Here is a 23,909-nt window from a genome sequence, read left to right on the forward strand (position 1 = left end):
CTTGGATAAACTGTACTAGGCAAGCACTGCTCAGCAATAAATCTCCTGATCTTGAGAAAGTTGCTAGAGGAAACAGTCAGAGGCCAATTGCATGTCATCAATCCACTGACTCAAACAAAACGTCTTGCTTAAAAAGGAATGCTTTCTCCAGGAATGTAATGACTGATTTTAGTTTGGGCAAAATGTTTAAATAAATTTACAGAAGGAATAGGAGGAAGATAGAGAGCACGAGCTATTAATTTCTACCTTCCCCTTGACCTTCCATGCTGAGCTCCTTTTCTAACCCTTGAAGATGTACCTTTATCCAATCCCCTCTAACTGGTTGCTAATTGTAACTTTCCCCAGATGACCTTCTGATGCTGCTCTCCATCTCCCAGTGAACTGTCAAAAAAGCTATCTGCCTGTTCCTTAATACAGAGTATTTGGGTAGCAAAGAGGCAGTAGCCACAGAAACAAGACAATATCTATGCTCCACATTTTAAAATTTGATGGAGTAGGCTGCTGCTGCTCACAAAAAAATAAAAAAATAAAAAAAAACAAAACACCACAGTGTGGAACTGTTTCTTTATTTTACTTTTCTGCTTACTTGAATGACACAGAACCCTCCTTTAGATGGTGGCAGACCACCCTGTGCTAGACGCCCACGCGAAGACAGCAAAGAATACAATGCAGAGACAGAAAAACCAACTTTGAAATAGCACAGACTGCAGCTGGTGACCAAAGCTCTACAGCTAAATAGAGATCAAGTCATGGGCAGTGGATGAGTTTGGATCCTAAGCTAACTGAGAAATTGGAGAAAAATCAGAAGCCTCAAGTCACCATGAACTCTAGGCAAAACAAAAAAAATTTACAAGGCAGCAGACAAGTTTGAGTTTGCCAGAGAGGGACACCCTCAGAAAGCCATGCTGCTAGGAAGAATTTACAAGCTGCAAACGGTGCCTTCAGCACGGCACCAGGAACGCACAGAAGAAATCCCATTAAAAATCAGTTTTCAAACAAGTTTAACAGCGTCCTCCTTGTGATCAGGTGGCTGTTTTTAAAATGACACATATGGTTTGGATTTGCTTTTGCACCCACACTCGAAAGACTATGCTGGGAGCATAACCATAGCCTCATGAATATTCAGACTTATGTACTAGTTTTAAAATAAGGATTCCAATGCATTAAATGTGACTGTAAGAACTTACCCACTAATAACATGTGTGCAGTTGCCATGTACACAGGGATTACTAAGACAGCCATCTGCCTGCGACTGACAGTGAGGATGATGATAACCTTCAGGACACACACATCGAAAGCCATTGATCTCATTTATACATGTTCCACCATTACGACAGGGGTTGGATGTGCATTCATCAATATCCACATTACATCGTGGGCCTATAAAAATATTATTTATTAAACAGTATTTCTTATAAGAACATTTACTTCACATGTTTGCAAGAGCATAGGTTGAGAGACAGTTCAGTAAAATCAATGTGAAGGGACAGATCCTGCATGCTAGTGTGACTTTAACTTCAGCCGAAATCAACAGAAGCATTTTTGAAAGACAGTACTTTTCTGTGCCTGGAAAACAGCATTTATACTCAACACGTACTTACAGACCATTCAAGAACCTCATCAGAATTTCATTAATAATAACTAGTTAATGATAGGAAGACAAAAATCACTGAATTGTATCATGCTTGGAACAAACCTCTTGAGGTCCACTTGTCAAAGCCCTGCTGTTCTGCACTGCAGTAGCTACCCTTCAAACAACCAATACCGCCATACTGTCTGCAGTAAATATAGTTCTTGTGGTTTATTGTGTAAAAGGAAACGTAAATAAGACTGTTTCCTGTTTTGCCTAGCCTCTGTTTACTGCGTGTGCCTTAAAGCAGTGACCATAAGATCTTGTGAGGCCAGAAAACTACAGACAGAACGAGTACTGCAGTAAGTTGAAAAGCGTTTTGAGCCTAAGGAAAGAACAAAGTAATGAGATCCCAGGCATGCCTGCTCTTTGAAGACTGAAAAATGCCAATTCATCAAACTACCAAAGTATTTTAAGAGCCTAACAGTAAGCAGCCCAGTAACAGAACAAATAATGCTGGCCGACAAACAGGAAGACTGGTCCGCGCAAGGAACCAGTGGAGGGAACTCCAGAAGTTGAGACGCGTACAACACGTTAAACATCTTAGTGCTGCTTCTAAGGCATTTCGGATCAATTCTAATTAGAATCATTCAGTGACAAACAGTAAGAAACGTGATGAGAAAACAGTTATACACAGCACCGACTGCCTTAAGACAATTATTTCATGAGCCTATCACCCAAGATGGCTCAAAACATATCTCAACATTATTTATAACGGACCTAAAATGCTTTAGTCATCAGAACTAGTCCTAGTGTAGATCTGCAGATCTGACCACCAATCTGAAAGGGCATAAAAGCTTATTTTCTTCAGTTTTGTTTGTACAGCGTTACGTAAGTCCTTAGGATTTAAAGGGAAAACAAAAAAGAGATCACATTATGAAACAGAATTACTGGAAAAAACAGGTTATTTCGTTGGAAACTTCAGAGTGGAAAGAACTCACTAACGCGTTCACTAGAACGCTGAATTAACGTTTTTCAATCTCAGAAAGAGAAACACTATTCATGGTCAAAGCCCAAGATACTCCTCCAACACACTCCTGTCTATACTGTTTAATATCCCCTGTCCCTGGAAAGGAGCTGCAAACAATAACCCAAAGTCACGCAGGTTGATTTGTTATAAAACTGAGAACCATGAATCGGACTTAATTACCTAACAAGAATGGCACTTCACAGCACAGATTAGGACATTTCTCTGCATGGCAGAACTTGGCTTTAGTGTAAGATGCTGAGATTCAAAGATTAGAAGGATTTACTGAGATACCAACTGAACGCCCTTGTAGTCATTATGCAAAGAACAGCTTCCTTAGCTACCAGACAGGATAACTATCTTCAAAACAACTCAGAGCCATCAGGTAGCTGACTTTACCTGTAAATCCAGGTTTGCAAGCACAGTTGTAGCGATTAATGCCATCAATACAGTCCCCGTGAATGCAGGGGTTACTTGCACAGTCATCAAAGTTATTTTCACAGTTCACTCCTGAAAAAAAGTTAAAGGAATGAGGAGGCAAGATGGACAAAACTATTTCCTGGGGAAACAGCCAAATTAAGAATCCCGCCTGCTTCAAAGCTACATAGGGATTGGTGCAACTTATACAGGTGACGACGCAGAAGCGATGCGACACCGAGGAACGTCACCTGAATCAACGGGTGCTAACTGAATGTGACACTGAACTTGTACTAAACGTTCAAACAAGGGAATAAACCATCTTAAACGTCATACCTATTTTTTTCAGCAGATACATCTGTAGGCTTGAATTCTGGGGGTAAAGAGGAGGTAAATTCTTCCAAGACTGGTTGCAATTCCAGTGAGTTTGTTTGTGATCCACACAAACACAGGAAAGTGCAGCAAGCAAAATTAATGTGAAGAAAATACAACCCTCCTTAACCTTCTACCATAAGCTTCCCTCTGTATGCAAATTCAGCACACATCAGAACAGACATAAGAACTAATTACATGCTTGAATTCTGTTAGAATTCAGTCCTTCCATCCCGTGCATTACATACCTGAAGTGCCCAGCAAACAGTTGCATTGGTAGCCATTCACCAAATCAATGCAGCGTCCTTGATGGAGGCAGGGATTGCTGTGGCATTCATCTATCTGCTCGCTGCATATGGCACCCATGTAGCCAGGATTGCATATACACGTGTACGAATCAATTCCATCTTGACATTCGCCATGGTGGCAAGGATCAGGATCACAGTTGTTGATATTCTCCTCACACAAAAGGCCAGTAAAACCTAAGGAAAAATCAAAAGGAGTAATTAGTAATTAAGATAAACTGGTATGATGCTGCAGTGAATAGAACGCAGATATAGAAAGTACCATATTAAAAATCAGCAAAGTGGCATACAGAGCATAAAAGGTATCTGGGCACGTCAGCTGTTGTCCATTTCCCAGCCCTGGAAAACAACAGACTCTTCCACCGCTCACAGCATTTTACAGAACATCTTGCATGGAGAATCCTGGCATCAGAAGTGGTTACCTTCACTACATTCAAAACACAGCAGCAACGAGAGGAAGCATATAAATCACCATCAGAAATATTGACTTGCATCAGTATCAACTATCTGAAGGCACTCTTGTCTTATTTCCTCTCTACAACAATCCAAGGGATCTGACTTTTTCCTTACATGAAATTACTGCAAAGATGCTGCCAGAAACCTTCCCAAGCGAGCTCCTTGGGCTCACGTCACAGCTTCTGCAGCTCCACTTACGGAAAAGAAAAAAAGTCTCTCGCTCCTCTCCCCGGAAAACGTTTCAATAACTCCAATCATGCACCAACTGCAGATTTATGAAAGACTGAAAGCAACCTCTTTGCTTACGAGCAATGAAACAAGCAGCAATTTGGCCTGTTTCATTTTCCTTCAGCTGGGAAACATCCTGAGCAGAGGAGGACATAATCTATTCAACGGGAGGGCTTTAAAAAGAAAGAAAAAAAAAAATTCTAAAATGATTAAAACAGCAGACAACTCCCTCAAGAGCCCTGTTTTCCGCAATGGAGCAGTGCTCTATGAAACAGGGACAATTTAAGAGAAACGGTTTTGAGAGATGAGGTTTTGGAGCAATGGCTCATTCTGCCTTCCAGCAGCTGGAAAAAAGGAAGGTAGAACTTCATATTTCAAACATTAGCTGGAGACTGATATAAACTAGGCTGCAGGGAATTTCGACAGCTGAAGAGTGATTCTCACCTGAGTATTATAACTGGATAACAGGCTCCCCATTTTTCATACAGGTTTGTGGCTAGTTCTCTGGTCAAACATACCAGGTGACGGCTAACTTTTCCAAGCTCTGCGAACGTATGCATGGATGAAAGGGTGTGGAAACAGGTGGAGAGAGGGAAGGGGAGCTAGTTAGAGAAATGGATATAAAAAGATATTAGGGAAGGGAGAAAAACAAACCGAGAAGAGGACGAACAGTGGCAAAAAACAAAGGGTAGAGGGAGAGAAAAGAGGAACGACCTAAGACAACTGAAGAAAAGGAAAGCCATGATCTACCACTGGGAAGGAGAAGTGGAATAATGCCAGAAGAGAAAGAAAAGACAAAAAGCAAGCAGTAAATAGAGCTATCTGTACAGCATTCGGCCAAACATTCTGCAGTTTTCAATCAGCTCTGCAGCTGGTGATTATCATGCAGGGAACATATAAATCACTCATATTTATGAGATTAATAGAATAAAAACATATTCAAATATTATTTTCCCATAACTGAGCTGCCCCATGATGAATTCCACATTTCAGTCTTATAGAAAGCTAACCGCCATATTAAATATAATACCTAGTATACATTCGTTCAATAAATGATTTCCTTGCTTCCTATTGTAGCTCATCTGAACCACTTTAGTCCTAAAATCATAATTATTACTTTTTTTTTTTTTAAAAGATTTCTAAACTGCACATATCTTAGTAAGATATGAATTCACTCTTAGCAGATCGAGCTGGACTAGGAAAAAACTCTTGGGGAACATAGAACAAAAGAATTCCTTAGAGTGCACGGAAAGAAGTCCCAGTACACAATCCTCTTCAGTCTTGAGCCAACATACCTCACCAGGGATATTACTAAGAGCTGTTACACCAGTAACCGATACATTTGGTTGCTTTCAGCCTGTTCCTTGAAAATGCTCCATATGCCATGTGCCTTCATGGGGAAAGGACTCCCTCCTCCTTTTCTGGGGAGCCCAGAATTGCCATACCGAGATGGTTTGCAAATAGCTCAAATTCAGAACATGGTTTTCAAGGTGCAGCTCTCCAGCTTATGAGGAATATGATACAGTGCTGTCTTTTCCTGCCAGTCATTTTAGCAGAACGCTCTCTCCTGCGTCTTTAGAAGCAAAAATCATCATCCGCTATACGACCCAGAACTCTCCTAGGCCCATAAGGCTCTGCAAAGCGTTAATAAAGCAGCTCTGTACTCTCAGTGAATGAAAGCAACCAGACCACACACTAGCTTGAGAAAGACTTTCTAAGATAGCTTCCAAGTTCAGAGCAGACTTAAGCTTTTTTTTTTTTTTTTTTTTTTGCAAGTGTCAGTTTATTCTGTCACACACAGTAATCAAAAGGAGAATCTTAATAAGAATAAGTACTACTCTCCTGATTAAAACTATTTTTCTTTCCTCTATTTGCAACACGTTCATTGCTTTTTTCAGGCATGTTATTGGGGGTGAGGGGTGTAAAAAGAGGAAGAATTTTTAGAGTAACCTCTGTTATATTCTGTACAGGGCAGAATAAGTTACTGACGCCAAACTAATTTGCTTTAACAATTTGATTTTGGAATGACTCAAAATGAGAGAAAATGCTCATGAATCTAACCAGCCTAACACTACGTTTCTGGGACAGCGGCAGCCCCACGAACTATTCAGCCTCTTCCCTAACGGAAGAGCTAAGGCCAGCGCGTTCCACACCTGGTCAGACTGAATCTGTGTCATGAGCCACCATTAACTGAAAGCAACCAAAAGCCATCCATCCTTACTGAGAATTAAAGAAGCGTTAACAGCTCTGAACTGCCCACTCCCTCTTATCTGACCAGATAGAAAAGTTACAGCTGAAATACACCTACATTGCTCTTAGAGGTTCTAAGATAAGAAGGTCCTGTAATTAAACTTGACCCTTCCTAATGTACAATTAAACAAGAAACGAACGAATTAAGCACATTCAGAAAACCTAAATTCCATCCACAGCTCTGTCAAAATTTCTGTATGACGCTCTACAAATCATTTAAACTACGTTGTCAGGTGGCAACTGTGCGATACTTTTTCCAGTGCACTACATTTTTACTGCACTTAAATCTTCCACTTTCGATAATAAAACACTCTGAAGCAACAGAAATAAGAACACACAATAGCATTGCGCTGTCCGTCTCTTGTTCTCCAACTGAATAATATATACTGACCCAGAAGAAAGAAGGGCAAACCACAGAAAAAAGGCTTCACATGGAAGTTTTTCGATTCAGGGATTCCATAGTCAATACAGAAGCAGCTGTCACTTTCTGGGAAGCAAGAGATGGGACTGAAAGAGGTAGGCCAGAACTCCCATCAGCTGTGAACTCATTGCTGTCACAAGTCAAAGGGTTTCTGTACTGAAGTGCTATTCTCTGCCGCAAAGGAGCAGACAAAGATTTATGACAAACGAGAAGTTTTTCAGAGAAAGAGAGTATGCTGACACTTCTTTGACCGCCCCTACGTTGAGGTTGCATGCAATCCCCCAGTCCAGGGGCTTGGAACGTGAGACTAACCTGTGGCGCACTGGCACTCGTAGCCATTGGGATGGTCAATACATTTGGCTCCATTGAGACATGGCGTGCTGGAGCAGTCATCTATATCAATCTGACACACAGCACCACTGAACCCTGAAAGGCAGAAAAGATGAAAATCCAGGAGTAATTTGAAGTGTTAACCCAACAGCTGCACTGTCAGGAATTACTTATTAGCAAATTCTTAAAACCACCCAAACATAAGATCAGTAAATCTGAGCCATCAGATTGCATCATTAAGCATGCACACCACACCCTTGGTAGATCGGTTCCTCATCGAAACCACCAGACAAGAGAGTTTCTCTCTTCCAGGTCAAAGCAGCAGGAGCAGCTTGAAAACAGAGCTGGCCAAGGCAAACAGAAACAAAGCAAACAGAGCACAAGCGGTGTCTACCACTGACCAATAAGCCTGCCTAAGAAACTGAGAGGCCATCAATAAAATAAAGGGAAAAATTTTCCAGCAATCAAGGCAAGTAACTGTAAATGAACAATAACGCATTCATTACTAAAGCCTCCAGACTAGATTTACTACAGCAGCGTGGGACATGTAGTACAATGCAGCTCTGTATCTTTCAATACTTATCTTGAAATAGCCAATAAACTATCAGTAGGTTATGTCACTTATGATGCAGATCCCTAGGCACTTCAAGCAAAAAATCCAAAACTTCAGGAATGTTTCTTGAGGGAAACAACCAAAGGAAAAGTGGGATAAAAGCCAGAACATCATTACTCAATAAGAAGGGATGCAGAGCATGCTTTTGTCAAGTATATTCTCAAATATACTTTTGAGATCTCAAAACTTTTTGTGCGCCACCAGGAACACAAGCGATGTTCACTCTGTAGCTGACATTAATCCCTCAGCTCAGCATTTACACCTCTTTCGTAAAGCGGGGACCTAATCCACCTCCCTCCTCGTGCAAGTAACATAAGCTATACTGATGGAAAACGGCTTCCACCTATAAACCTCAAATAGAGGAGAAAAAGTACACAGAGGCTCTGATTTTTAATGCACATTTTTAAGTATTAGTCTAAATCTCACTATGATATGCACAGTGACAGAAGTTCTTGCTGCTAACCACTCTTTAATATGAGATGTCCAAATGTATATTCCTCAACGCTCATCCAGTTACAAGCACAATCTTACTGCAACCAGGTAGATGTTTATTCTTATTTACCAGTGATTGCAACTAACTTGTTTAAACAGATGCAGCACTAGGACCACAAACACTGGCAGGAAACCTACTGTCCACAGTCTTTCACTGGTGATCTACTGATTCTTGGTAAGCCTAAGCAGGAAAAACTTCCAGAAACAAGCACTCACCAGGAGGACAGACACAGAGGAAGCGGTTGACTTTGTCGAGACACTCTCCATTGTTCACACAGGGATTACTTAGACACTCATCAATATCTTCTTCACAATGAATACCTTTAAATCCTGTAAAAAATAATAAGAGGTGACTGAAGGCTTTAGAACGTGCCCCTGAGACTCCGACAGCCTCTATTATATCAGTGCTGAAAGTCTAAGCCTAGCTTGACCGCAGCAGAGTTCGTAGTTTGACAGAACCTCTGAGGTTAGAACGCACATCAGAGACTGAAAATGGATGCTGAACGCGTATTTTCCAGTTGTTGCAATAAGTGTCTTGAATGTGCCCATTTGATCAACGGTAATAGATGAACAAGTGTGTACCAAATTCAAGCCTAATACTTTCATCCATATGATGACAGGCGGCTATGTTTTAGTGCTCTGGAAGAGATCATCAATAGATTGAGGTATGAACCAATATAAAGCAATAGGCAAAGTAACAAACACAGCAGATATTTCAATAAAACCTTTGAGCTAAAATTCATGACAGGATAGAAACACAATTTTAGGAGGGAAAATTTCCCTTTCCCAAGTGAAAAACTTGGGACTAGAGTTCCACCTCTCTTCAGAGATTAGATAGTAATATAAACTCATTTTAATTTTCATGGGATCAGCTGATCACCTGCAGGGGTCACAATTCTTTCATTATACTTTACATGACTGTGCAACTGGCAACCCACACCCTTTTTTTTTTACCACTTTTTATCAGAAGGCAAAATAGCAGACTATACAGATCATCGGCATGCTGGACATGGTAAATTTTATAAGCAAGATTTCAATCAGGTAACATTTTTATGGTTAGTTCTCCAGGCCAATGGAAGCTGGCATCATTTGGGGTATTTTAAGCAATAAAAACTCGCCCAAAACCCACACTCTTATCTACAGCCATAACACATACACCTCAGAACACAGTCATTCTTTTAAAGTTTGCACCTGCTTTGCTTACACTAAATTTCCATTCGCATGGCTTTAACAGGAATAGTAACACGCATGTTCACATGTATTCCAGCTTAGCAGACAAACTTCATTCACTGAAATATGAGATTGGTTTCTCTTTCCGTCCTCTAGTTGCCTTCCCCTTCCGCACGCAAACTGCCAAGTCCTCTTGGCTGGTGTCACCACAGCAAGCCCTCTCTCACCATTTCATTTAGCGTCACCCCACCACAGGTTTGCTTTCCACCTCGGCAGAGCTGGCAGCCCTTCCTGTGCTCCACCTTCCAATTTTTTTCAACTTTGCTGGAAGCCCCATCTTTGTCAGAAACTTGCCTCACCTGGCATACAGAGACACGTGAATCCTCCGATTTTATCCAGACAGGTGGCATCGTTCTGACACGGATTAGAGTGGCATTCGTTGATGTCCATTTCACACCGAGGTCCTGTATAACCCTTCAAACATTCACAGTGGAAAGAGCCTTCCGTGTTTACACATTTCCCAGCATGTTCACAAGGATTGCTGTTTGCTGCAAGAAAAAATACGTATCCGTGATAAAACCCCTCCTCTGAGCAGGAAGGCCACGGCATCCTCTATTAGTCACGGTCTTTCTAACACTGTTCCTTTCTGGCAAGTAATACAGGTAAAAGAACAGCTCATCCTACTGGGAAAAGGCTACCACCACCACCCATGGTCCAAAGGAGCAATTCTGGTCCGTATTCCTAACAACAGCTCTTAAAGAGGAAAGTGTCAGGCGACATGGATTAGACAATTAATGCTGCTTTGAAGGCCTCATCTCTAGGTTATAATTTCCATTTACTTCACTCCTGATGGTAACAAGATGCTGCCAAGGCCACCAAACCACCAAACTAGTCCTTCAAGTGTTTTCAGACAGGAACTGCACTCTTGTCCAAAGCAGACTGACGAACAAAATTCACAGGAATGCTTTTCCCCCTCAAAAACTTCTATGAGTCCTGGTTAGCTATTACCTTCATACAGCACGCTCTACAAACTAACACACACAAAACGTTAAGGAAACGTGCCAGAGTCCAGTTAATCGCCAACACAACAGAATAGGAAGATATCGGAGAACTAGAGCTTTTAAGGCCCAGGTGTTCACCACTGTGTAAAGGCAGTCAAAAGACTCAGTCACATTCTGGTTGTTACATATCCTTTATACGTCTCTGTCAAGAGAGGAGCTGCAATAGCTCCTACATGAACTGAGGACTGCAGCGTACAACAGAAATAACCAAGTGTCAGTTCAATTACTGCAGCTGTTTGTGTGCGCTCCTAGCATAGGGCTACACTCTATCACACAGAGAAGAACAGTTAAGTTTTATCTCATCGCTTTTCATATTTTGCAGCCTAACAGTTCACACATGGACAGCTCCTCCAACTCAGTCCTTTATCGCATATCTCATTGCAAGATTCAAAACTCATCTAAAGACACTGAAATGGAAGGTAGAGAACAGGGAAGGAGTCTCACTTATGTTGAGGGGCTATGACAAAATTTGTATTCCTACCCTCTATTAGTTTGTAAAGCGAACAATCTCAAACAGTAAACGGAAACTCACCCATTGCGCATTCGTCCACGTCCTCAGTGCAGTCTGCTCCCTTATGGCCTTGAGGGCAAGTACAGATATAATGACCGTTCACAGGATTAGTATCACACAGAGCACCCTTCTGACACGGATTGCTAACACACGCATCATCCAAGTGGCACAGAAGACCTAGAGAAGCATACAAGAGTTCATTCAAAAAAAGTGAGATAGAGCAGTCAGACTGCATATTACAAAATCAAATTCTCCATCCTGATATTTCAAATAGCGACCCCCACAGCTAGAAGCGTGGGCGGTTTACTGCAGGCTTCAACTCACAGACTGCCCAAGGGATTTCACCATGCACTTATAAAACATTATTAAATACAGATTCTATGACTTCAAAGGTGTCTCCAGCACTTCTGGAACTCTACAATGGCTTACTGTTACCAAAACCTCCCTGCGGGGGTAAACTAGCTCTTCTCTCCAACTAGCATGATGATTCCTCTGACAGTTGAAAAATATAGTCCGCATGAAGCGCTCTTTCTTAATTCAGATATACTCATCTCTTATGTTTCCAGCAGCAGTTAGGAGACCGCAACCTTTTTACCTACCCTACAGTAGGAACTTTTCCATTATGCCAGTAAGGGCATCCTCACTTGTGCAAAAATATCTGAGTTTACCCTCTCCACTTTTGAGTAGAGTTATTGTAAATGGCATACAACAGCTCATCTCCACCCATAACGTCTCGAAAACAGACCCTGCTAAGCACTGGAAAAAAATCAGCTTTGCCAGTAATAAAAAATGTTATAAGTTTTTCCACTACCTCAATACAAACCCTTTTGGTTCTTAGTTAGAGGTTTAAAAAGTCTTTGCTCACAGACAGCGTGCATTTCCTTTTGTCCCTCCTGGTTTTAATCACAAAACATTTAAAATAAACATATCACTTTAAGCAATGCATCAACCAGAGTTGTGATGTTTTATCTTCTCAGAAGTGACAGAGCTACACAATTTTTCCATCCTTACCTGCCTTTCCTTCTGGACAGATGCACGAAAAAGAAGCCACTCGATCAATGCAAGTAGATCCATTAGCACAGGAGGCAGTGAAACAATCATCAATGTTCTTACTGCAGTCGTCCCCACTCCAGCCATTGACACAGACACAGGCATACCCTCCGTTGTGGTTGGTGCAGGTACCTCCGTTCTGACAAGCATTGGGCTGGAGCTGACACTCATCAACATCTTCAGTGCAAAACTGGCCTGATACACAAAGCGGAAAAAGTGTCCAGACACTCAGATTCAAGAAGATTCTTACAAAGATGTCATAAGCAAGAGAAACACCAAAGTCCACTTCCTAGTTCCAGGACATACACAGCCAAGCAAAAGCCTGAAAATCTCCAAGAACACTGTTGTAAATTTAGACAAAAGAGAACCAGCATCCACACATGACCTTTAAGATCCAGCTGAACTGCAAATAACTTCGAAAAGGCACAGTGTGAGAGCCAGAAGAAGGCCTGTGGAGCGCAAAGAGACATCTGGCATGACTTCAGAACTAGAACGAAGGAAGCCTTGCTTGCAGAGCAGCCAGAATGACTAAGAATACAGAGCACAGCCTCACAAGAGAAACATGGCCAAGGCAGTATCAGCAGGCCAGCAAGGAAATAAGTCTTGTCAACAGAACTTAATTCTTTTCTATACAATTATGCAATGCATATTACTTGCTGAAATATTACTTGATGAGCCAGAATAAAATTCCCAAGGCTCCTCTTCCTAAAATGCTCATTTTCTTTTCCCCAGGTACTTCTACAAACTATCGCAAAAAAAAGTTAAGTCAGTCCCCAAAATCATCTGAGAATGAGTAACTGCTCTCTAAGAAGATGTTTTAACGACTGGAGATACTGGAGGGAGGGAACCTAAAGTACACCGTTTCTGAGAGGTTTAAGGGAAAGGGCCGCTAGACCGCTGAGTATGACCGACTCAAGTCAGGTTCACGGCACAGTGCGTTTCAGTCACATCTACAGGAAGCTCTGCAGTTTGTGTTCCCAACATATTTATTCATCCAAATAAGCATCTCTTCTTGATTTGACATCAAGATCCGGAAAATCTACCACTTGCATCGATAGTTTGTTTCAGCAGTTATTCATCTTCCCTATTCAGACTGCATGGTTTACTATTTTAAGTTGAAATTGTTTGCCTTAAGTTTGAAGTCATTCACGCTTAGAGCTGAGTTTCTTCAACAGGCTAAAAATAATGGCTTTGCACCAACTAGTTTCTTCCCAGACTGGTATACGGGCATACGTGTGCAAATGTAAAGTATTGCTCACAGTCTACAATCTTCCTTTCAATGAAATGTTTCTTCCCCCTCCTGTTATATTAAAAACACTCTAACCCTGAAATCTCTCTTTTTTTTTTTAAACTTCCTTATAACGTCTTGCTTTTCAACACCCTTCCTAAAACGTTGATATGACGTACATAGTACCAAAGGAAGTCCCTTTATCAGAGAATAAGATTAGATTTGATTTGACACCCCCCCCGCCCTGTTTTTTGAAAAGTTGACACCATCCCCTCCTTCACTAGCCTCAGCAACTTTCCGTTATTTTGGCCAAGACTGTTTTACATAACTATACTGCTATTACCAAGTTCCTCCCATTCATCGTCTTCAGCTACTGTATCAGCTGCACGTCTATATTTGTCTGGAATTTCCTTAGTATTCCAGGAATAAGAAATCTTAGAGTAGACCACAGATTTTCCCTGCCAATTCTCCTGGGCTACAGCGTATCCAGGTTTACCAATTTAAAAATGCCTACTAGACGTTGCTTAGTAGTCACCTCATTTATGAATGGCCTGGAAATTATGATGCTAGTACACACACATATGCTTTATTTTGATACATAGAACTACAATACTTATTGCTGGTAGGAATGTAAAAACATTAAGCCTTAACCATCTCTGTCTACTATAGCCAAGCCATGATTCCTCCTGTTCCCAAAGCACTTAAATAATTCTTAGCCTTTGGTTCTATCAGCCCTGGATTTTTCTCCTCAGTGGCAAAAGATGACCCCAAAAAAAAAAAAAAAAAATCAAGTTACACAGCTGTACTTAGTTTTGTGCAAGTGTTGTGTAATCTTCCTCCAGAAATACTACTCCAAAAATCAGTATTTTATCACTTGGGGGGGGGGGGGAAGTTCTAATAATAATAGTAACAATAATGATAGAGTTTTCAGAATTAAATCCCATGCCCAGTTACTCGGAAAACAATTGGGGGCAAAATACAATACCAAAGGAACATCACACTTATCTGCAAAACATAAGTCTCTATAATAAAAACCCAAACCACGCACATGTCATAACAGAAGTCATTAGCTTTCATTATTAGCCACCCCCATTAGCTTATCAGTAACCAAACTGCAGTGAGTCAGTTTATCTTAGACTGGTGCCTAACAGTTGTGCGTATCACAGAACTCATCAACACAACTGACTTCCTTTCAGGAAAATAATCAGGACGTTATTTGCTTATTACAAAAGTTATTTTCCTCCCATTCTTGGAGGGGGTCCAACCCAGATCAAAGCATGTACGCTCTGACCAACGCTCGCTCAGAGCAGAACTGTTTTGCAGAAACATTCTTGCAGCATCTGCATCCTCCTTTTGACTGTAGCCAATTTTAACTCGATACCACGAAAGCGTGAAGAGCCCCGAAGCTGCCGTACTGCTCCGGACTGCTGTGCCTTTCTCAAGATCACTCGCCTTGCGACCGGCTGAGCACAACGCCTGAAACGCAAACTGTAGTTAGCAAAGATGGGCACGCTACTCCCTCACTCAAGCTTTCCGGATTTGTTTTTAACTTTCCATTGCAAGTGTCGCCCGCAACATTTTGGGATTTTATAGCCTATCGCTCAAATACCACTTCTATAAAGGACAGTGGAGTGACATGCTTGCAATATCCCTAGGTTTTAACTGTACAGCTACTGCTTATTTCCCTCTCTCCACAGTCAGAGACTAAAACAAGCTTTTAAAGGTATATCAGTGTTTCCACAAGAGGGAAAAAAATGCAAAGTCTGAAGTTCTATGAGCAGTTCAACTGCATTTCAAGAACATAACAATTTGAGCCCCTTAGATTTGATTTTTCATTCAGCTTCTCAAATTTATAATGCTCCTTCTGTATTTACTAGATTACAATGGTATCTGTGTTGAATTATAAATATGAATCAAACAGCCCCATCTTAATGTAGTTTGTTTTAGGAGCAAAGAAAAGTTCAATTCATAACAAGCGGTATAAATGAGCAATTTACTATTCCATTTTACTATTTAATATTTTAATGAAGAAAGCTTGTTTTTTATTGAAGTTATAACTGAAATCCAGACTCAAACGTTCTGGGCAAAAACATATCGATCAAAAACAGCATAAGGCCAGCAGAGCATATCAATCTAACTGCGTTTGCAAATACTCAGTCTCATGACAACTAGGCAAAATATGTAACAGCTTTTGAAAGAATTTGGAATTACGTTTTAAAAATACTACAAATGCCAGCCCAAAGTCCAAGGCACTGGCATTTCTTAAGCAGAGCTGCTGAACTGACGAACATACAAAACAAGCTCAAGTTTGTTGAAAATGCTGAGCCCGCCCTTACTGCTGAAGCGAGTGCCCTGGAAATGTATTCCGTAGCCCAAAAGCTTAAAAAGGGAGAAAAATTAAAGTACATTCTCATAAACCCTGTGGTTGTTTATACAGTGTTTTTTAATCCTTAGGTGTTAACAGCATGGGATTAATGGTCAATCTGTAATTCTTCTTCAACGCTTTTTTTTTTTTTTTTTCTTTCAAAACGTAGCACGTACCTATAAATCGTTTCCAAGACTGCCCTCCCTCAAAGCAGCGTTGCCACTTAATTCTCTTAGCGGGATTAAGAGATGGCCACAACCTCTCCTTCAGCCCTCGGAAAGGACTTCACCTCCTTGCGCAAATGAGAGGGAGATGAGTATTTTGGACAGGTGCTACAAAGAAGAGACTCGACGCTTTTCTGTTTAGCAACCTAGGTCTTTAACATGGTGTCTTGTCCTGTGAGCTTCCTGAATGACTTTTCCCACAGCAGAGACAAAAGGCCCTTTTCAGTGTATTGCATTAAAAAAAAAAAGAGGGATTTAATTCTAAACTTCTCTACGAATATTCTGCACAAGCTTTCTCTCTGTCTGTTTATCTAGATTTAAATCAAGTGAGACAAAAAGATCTCCGAAACAGTTTACTTAAGGGGTGCAGCCTGATTCAATTGTAACTGAACCCGGTACGTTTATTTGCAGATATGTACTTGGTAAGCTTGTTTTCTGCTTGCTAAGAGTTTTAGGAAGAATCAAGTCTTTCATTTATCAGACTGAGATTCAACTTCCAAGTGCAAACTCCACTATGAATTGTACAGTCTAATACTCTTCATAATCCTAGCGTTTCTGAAAGCCACAAACAGCCATTTCGTCTGAATGTTAATTCATGCAGCTGACAGTTTCTGTAGGTAGGCCTTTACTTGTGCTCCTGCTACTTTCACAACATTTTTTACAAATGTAATCAAGTACAGCGTGCACTAGTGCAGGTATGTCCTTGCACAATGCTTTGAGTGCAAGTACGCTCATTATACAACATGTTAATGGAAATGTAGAAACACATACATAAAGCGTGACAAGAAAGCAAGCACATATTACTCCAAGAAGCTAATATAAGCCTAACTCGACCTTGATATTTGCAGAGCCTGGGAAATCAGCAAAATGCAGACTCAGGTTCTAAGTGACCTTGTACAGAGTAAACAGCTAGTCCGTGCGGTATTTCAAAACTGAAAACCAGAAGTAGAAAAAGGGAACAACCTTCAACTCTTAGTGCTTTTTGCCTACTATGAAACTAACTGATTTCCTGTACATTTCGCCTCGGAGAAGCCATAAGGAATATAAGGCCCATTTGCTGCTTTGACTGCTGCCACTGCCAGAGCCAGCAGGAGCTCGACAGGAACTCACGGAGATTCCCTTCACGTGGACACACGATGCAGCGGTTCACGGCCCCTCAGCTAGTTCTCCCAGCTAGCTTGCATTGATGAGAAATAGCCTCTCTCTTCTCCTAGAGCTTTTTATGTTAAAAAGAACAGAACAAAAAACCCACACAAGCAAAACAAAAAATTAAAACAGAAAACCCCACGCCACTGATTCACAAAGGTAACGAAGTCTGTGCATAAAATAAGTGCAACCCTACTCTGAAAGGGCACAGCGTTAGCTTAGGGCAAGTAAGAAACTCAAACAGTCACACTGGGAAACAGCAAGAGATGCCTCCCAAAAGCTGATCCAACCGAACCTACAGTCTTTGTATAAATCCCAACTCCAAGAAAGGAAACTCCACTCCTACAGCTGAATGTAGGAGCTTTAATTCGTCTCGCAGAGATCATCTTCAGCGGGACAGACTTTCTATAATGGAGAAAGCTTTCTCGGTCTCTTAACAGCTCTCCAGCAGAAAGGCTCCTGATGTTCACCTGCACAGCTGGAGTACCAGTGGCCAAAGTCTCTGTCAGAGCAGATCTCCCATACAATTTAAGCACTGAAAACATTTAGTAGGACAAAGGATGTAAATACCTTGTTGCGCCTAAAAAAATCGGTTCCTTGAAAACTAAGCTGTGAGAAGATGCCAGCGCCCATTTCTCTCAAAAATCAAGAGCACCACAGCACTGGACTTGGACCGAACCGGAAGCCAGAATATCTTAAAAGCGTAGTGGTACTGGAAGGGAAGGATAACGCAGTGAGAATCGGGCACTGATCCTCACGGTCCATAGAGACCAAGTGGCAGAGGAGCACCAGGCTGCACAACCACCTTTTCAGCACCATCCTCCCCGCGTCTCAAGAGCGGCTGGGCATTTCTCTCGCACCAGCATTCCCACACGCAAAACAAATCTCACTGGCCCTCTTTGAAAGGGCAATCTGGGACACCCTAACCCAGTAGATCTACACAGAAACTCTCTGAAGGAGTAATTTAACTTTAAACAAAGTATTCCAAAGATCACTATAAGGATTCTAAATCAGTTCAGTGTAGCTAAAGAAAGGCTGCACCTCATTAGAGCTGTTCACGCTTTTTTCCTCAAGTTTCAAAGACTATGTATGTATGTTCAAAGACTATGTATGTAAGGGGTGAAAGGCCCCTTATCGAGATTAAGAACTAGCAAAGAGATAAGAAATAGCATTTCTATAAATATCCAATTTTAGTTATGCCAGAAGGTTAATAGCGCCACACCTCAAGGGACCATATCAATTCCCCGCTAACCACCCTTGTGCGTGTCCAGGATACCGGCTGGCAGACTGCATCTGTCCGAGGAAAGATGTTTCTCTGTCCCGTCCTTTCTCATAACCCACGGGAAATGTCTGTGTTGCCCAAGTAACCCAAAGCATGTTGGCCAGTCGGGTCAAAGATCAAGCTGCTGTGCAAGCCTCCTCAGTAAATGGAGAAGCGCCAGGGGGGCGGGATATGGAACCAACAGGCCTTCTAGTAAAATGCTTATGAAAAATACTTTAATTTCCATGTTTTTGAACTATTCGTTTAAAAAAAAAAAAAAACACACACCCCACAAACATTCATTTATCTTTAACCAACGGAATTATTCCTACTCCCTGAAAAAAACTAAGTTACAATTAAAGAATACATACAAGCAGTGGAGTATTTAATTCATGGTCTGGAAGTAGATGAACAGTAGGCAGTGATATCTTTAACACAGAACTATTTACGTTAACCAAGAGGAAGCTAGGGAATTTCAAGCAGACTCAACTAAGTGAGGTTACCGGGCAGCGCAACAGCAGATGAGGTTTGACGTGATAAATGCCAAGTAATCCCAAGGATAAACAGACTCCTTGTACAAATTTTAGGTTAGACACTCCTCAAAGAACAACTTTAGCTTGCCTGGAACAATTCTATGGGGATCCCTGCTCAATTTACAGCTTTAATCAACAAAACAAACATAACTGACAAGACATTTGACTGCAAGGAGGAGCAAGTAACGCAAACTTCGTTGTATAATAGCAATGGCATAGCCTCAACGTAGAATATACCTTGCAGCCGCTCTAGCCACTGCCTTAATAAAAAACATTGAAATGGGGGTACAGGAAGAGTTCAGAGTCCAGCAGACTGATAAAGAAGAGAATTCATAAGAGACTAATATGGTAAACATTACCCACAAAAGGAAAAAGATACTATGGAATAAGTACAATACAAAAGGTATTGCAGGGAAGATACAGCATATAGTGGAGTGAAAATATTTTTATCATTTATATAATTAGCTTCTCTGACCCAAGGTATCACCAAAAGCAAAGAACTTCCAACTTCCCTAAAAGGGGTGACATCTTTATGCAACGAGAATGCCCAGAGCAATCAACAAGCAACGCTCAGAAAAAGCACAGAGATTAAAAAAGCATTCAGATTTTCATACAATCTTTATTTAAAATATTTTGAGATCTCGAGGGTGCTGTCAATACCACATCAACGTATGACGAGAGTTCCCAAACCTCTTCAAGAGGAAAAGCTCACACTGCTCGCTCATCTAAGGAGAGAGACGATCGCTCAGCAGACCACAGATCTCCACAGCTTGCTAACGCTCATATTGTATCCGATGGAGAATTTACCCATTTTCTTTGGGAATTCAAGTCTAGAGAGTGATCTCGTAAGTACGACATATAGATCACGTTCAAACTGCAGACCCTTGAAGTCATCCTGACAATTCCCTGCGGGAAATCTGATGAATGGGACTGCTACCGCCGACCTCAGGGATGGCAGCAGACACATATAGGAATCTAATAGACTACACAGTTTACACTTGCAAAAGCTCTCCCCAGTTGCATGTATGTTTAGTAAAGGCCTTCCCTGATTAAGTACTACAATAGTTTCTCCTGAAAAATGGACTGGGGCCAAATATTTTCTCCTTTGTAGGAGCTTTCTGAAAAAAATGAAGGGCATCACAGCCCTCAAGAAGGTGTTCCTTTTCCCAAGGTACCCACAATATCTTTTTTCCATGTGAAATACAGAACTATGGAGCAGCGCAGCTCAAGCAACCCTTCCCAAAGTTCATTCTTTTGGGTTTTTTTTGTTTTAATAGATCTGCTGTCTTGGGCAATGTCAAAGGACAGCCAAGTTATCATAATATTTAAGAATATATTATGGAATGTGAACAATAGAAGAAGAATCTGTACAATTGCAGCAAGCATGGCAAAAAAAAAAAAATTCTGACCCAATAAAACACTAACTACAGGTGTAATTTTTAAGGCCTGTGAAATGAACCTGCTCCACACATTACTAGAATAAAGTATCACAGGAGAAACAAAGAGCATCCAGGACAAAACCGGGTTAAATCAGATGCTTCAAATCATCTGCATACTTAAACTTAGAGCTGTCAGCTCTGGAGCCTGCCACGTGCTCCCTTCTCCCTTTGTATCTACCAATTCACACATGAAGGAAGAAAATGAATCATAATCCCTCTTTGCAAGAGCTACGTCTCTTGGAGATACTACTGTAGAGATAGCAAACCACTGACCAGCTTGCTGAGTTTGGCTCAGACAGAGCTGAACTAGTACCAAGAAAAACAAAAACAAAACCCACCACACACAAACAAACAAACTACAATGCTTTTTAATACAAATTTGGACAGGCACCAGAGAGAGTCTACCATCATAACAGGGAAAGATGACTGCGCTTCTTGCGGGAACGTGACCCAGCCTCCATATATTGACCCACAGGCAAGGACTGCTCTTTGCACTTGATGCAAGCGCGTGCCAGCCAGAATCAGAAAAGAGCGCAACCCCAGCAGCACTCCCTGGCAGACGATAATCAATAATTTTTTAAAAAGTAGCAAGGAAATATATTCTGTCATTTAGGAGACTGGCCTGTTAAATACTTTGAGATTTAAGATCAATGTTGTTTATTGTCAGATTTAGTTCCACTAGATTTCAAGTCTCTAAGTATTCTAAGCAAGGTAATATATTTTTTTTATCATTAAATTAGCATAACTTGTTACTGTATGTTTTCTGATACAGAAGCTGAAGAAAGTGGTATTTGGCAAAGAAAGCAAAAAGAAAAAAGAGAGAGAGAGAGAGAGAGAGAGAGAGAGAGAGAGAGAGAAACAAAATACCAGAGCATACGATCTTACATAAAAATGTTAAACATTAGCTTTTTGATGTTTATCCTCCCTTCTAAGCAATGAAAATTCACGACTGCTAGAGTTTAAGGCCAGGATTTCCAAAAGAAACCAAGATACGCAGCAAATCTTACTCTAATTAAATAGGAATTGAACCCTTAACTCCCTCCTTTGAAAATTCCTGCCTGAAGCTCTGCAGAAAAAGTAACCTCTGTACTAGTGTTCAAGAGCATATGACCAAGCTCACAGCCGTTTTAATTAAAAAGCACTGCCCTCCTGGCTGAAAAGGTTTTTTTTTTTTTTTTTTTTTTTTTGCTGAAGACAAACATTTGCTTCTCAAGCTAGCTTCCAATACTGGAGTTATTTGGTGGAGTCAGCTGTAAGCACAGCGTGCTTCCCTCGAGACAAAAGCCTCCTAGATTTTAGCAATATACAGATATACAGATCGCCAGAGCCCCCTTCTCAGGCCAAAGCAAAGCCTAAGTAAATACATCTGCCATGGGAGCCTCCCTTTCTCAACCACAGGGGTAGAAATGAAAGGAAGCAAGCAGGCCAGGCCTACAACTGAGGCAATATAACGTAGTTCTTCCAAAATATCGTCTGAGCACAGACATAGCGTGTGCTCCCAACCCAAAGACTGCTCCTGAAGTGCTGCATCAGCATGAAACCGTGCAAAACTCAATGGAGGATACAAAGTACAGCAGGTTCCCTTGCGCTCCTGAAAAATTATTCCGGTCAAATGCAGATTCATGATGATCCTCTGAACTATCACAAACTTTGCACAGCTAAGTAGGAGTCCTTCTCAGCTAGGTAAAACAAATGCATTTACAGTATTTTACAGCATTAATCTCTTCAGCTCCCAAACTCTAAAGTTACCTTCACAAAATGCTCTCTAGGTTAGATTAACAGAGCAAACAGGTGCATTTTAGAGAGACTGCTTTCTTTACATGAATTGTAGTCTGGGATGATTGAGCAACCTTTAAACCCTCAGGTGGTTTCACTGCCTCTTGTGGAAGGACACCCTAACAGCTCACACTGCTTAACTTCACCGCTCCGGACTCCTACTGCTTTCTCAGTATTCAGCTCATTCACGAGGCCTCGCTGTGAGGCTCATTTTAATCTCTGATCCCAGGAAAAGAAAATGAAAACAAACAAACAGCTGAACAGGTTTTTTTTGCTAGATTAGCGCATTCACGTGGCTCACTCCAAAAAACAGCAGAGCCAGCTCAGAGGAAGGGGAAGGGTGGCTGGGAGCAGGGAGAGAAGGGAAAGACGCATTCCTCCTTCAGACAGCAGCGAGCCATGAGGTTGGTTTAACCCCCTGGAGAACTGCAGCGTGAGACAGAGCTTTCATATCATGCAGACGTTAGCCAAGATTTTTGGCTAATTTTAATCAAGTCACGCTTAAAGGCACAAAATTCTCTGGCTTATCAGGCACAGAAGAATAAAGATGGACTTCAGTCTTTCACAAAAGCATCCTTAACTACTTCAAAGAAAAAAAAGTGAGTTTCAATACACACGTGCAGCATAGACAGTGCACTGACGCAATGAACGCTGGTCGGGGGGGGGGGGGGGGGAATCAGCTAACATTTAGCACCTGGGAATATCTGGGGAACAGTTTCCTCCCCAAATATGCCCAAAAGACTGCCTTGCCAATTACAAACTCAGGAGGTTGACCATCATTAGAACTGCATGAAACATGAGACCTTGGGAGGTTACAAAAACATATTAGTGACAACAGGAATTTCTGGTCATTGTCTCTGAAAGGCAAGATTTTTATCTTTCTGAATAAAAGCAGCAAAGGAGAAAGAGAAGGAACAGCTTCAACAAAAAGGGAGCAGTCAGCTCTGTTAAAGGAGCAGGAAAAGAGGCTGAACGCAAGCAGTCTCAAAAGCTGGGTTTTAGCACTAGGCAGAAAAAAATGCACGCTTACGTGCTCCAGTCTACCACCTGTCTGGGAATCACAACAGGCAGCTGGTTTCCAAAAGGAATTGCGACAGACTCTGTTTCAGTAAAGGATGCTTTGATATTGCTTTACACAAAACTGCTTCACTGGATGGAGTGCAGCTTCTTGATTCCTTAGCAAGGAATGGGACTGGTTTCTGTATGCTATGAAGTGCAAATTATATTAACAAACATGCTAAAATGTCATCCACAGCACAAAGACTAAATCTTAACTAAGACTGCAAATAGTCCAATTTAAACTTTTCCAGGACTACTTGAAAAATAAGCATTAGAAAGACGACTGCGGAAGAATTGTTACAAAGACTGCATGTCTACGTGGTGAAAGTATTTTGAGAGATTTAACAACTTTTTGCTTTTAAACACATGGGAAGGGGCCCTACTCTCTCTCTCTCTCTCCCTCCCTCCCTCTTTTTTTATTTAATTAAAGTAACACCCAGTGTCCTCTAAAGTCAAGGTCTCAGCTGAGGCTTTTGGTTTTCTGAAGTGTTGACTCTCTCACAGTTCCACACTGCTGCGTTATAAGCAGCCACCAGGACAGATTCCAGAAAAGTTGTTTGTTCACTCCTATCTTCATCACTTACCTTAGAGATGATTTACGGTGT

The 23,909-nt window shown here is 41.2% G+C and overlaps 1 protein-coding gene across 1 annotated transcript in view; it reads right to left on the reverse strand.

Annotated features, from left to right (window-relative positions):
- NOTCH2 (notch receptor 2) overlaps window positions 1-23,909 on the reverse strand; it is a 90,834-nt gene that overhangs the window by 34,297 nt on the left and 32,628 nt on the right. Inside the window, exons 6-13 of the mRNA XM_068951985.1 lie at window positions 12,235-12,468; window positions 11,245-11,400; window positions 10,011-10,199; window positions 8,698-8,811; window positions 7,359-7,472; window positions 3,635-3,868; window positions 2,997-3,107; window positions 1,188-1,380 (exon numbers count right to left, since the gene is read on the reverse strand). Coding sequence (XP_068808086.1) covers window positions 1,188-1,380; window positions 2,997-3,107; window positions 3,635-3,868; window positions 7,359-7,472; window positions 8,698-8,811; window positions 10,011-10,199; window positions 11,245-11,400; window positions 12,235-12,468 — 1,345 coding nt within the window. The remainder of the gene's footprint in view (window positions 1-1,187; window positions 1,381-2,996; window positions 3,108-3,634; window positions 3,869-7,358; window positions 7,473-8,697; window positions 8,812-10,010; window positions 10,200-11,244; window positions 11,401-12,234; window positions 12,469-23,909) is intronic.

This window comes from Struthio camelus, chromosome 8 (assembly GCF_040807025.1).
Source record: "Struthio camelus isolate bStrCam1 chromosome 8, bStrCam1.hap1, whole genome shotgun sequence".
Taxonomy (NCBI): Eukaryota; Metazoa; Chordata; class Aves; order Struthioniformes; family Struthionidae; genus Struthio; species Struthio camelus.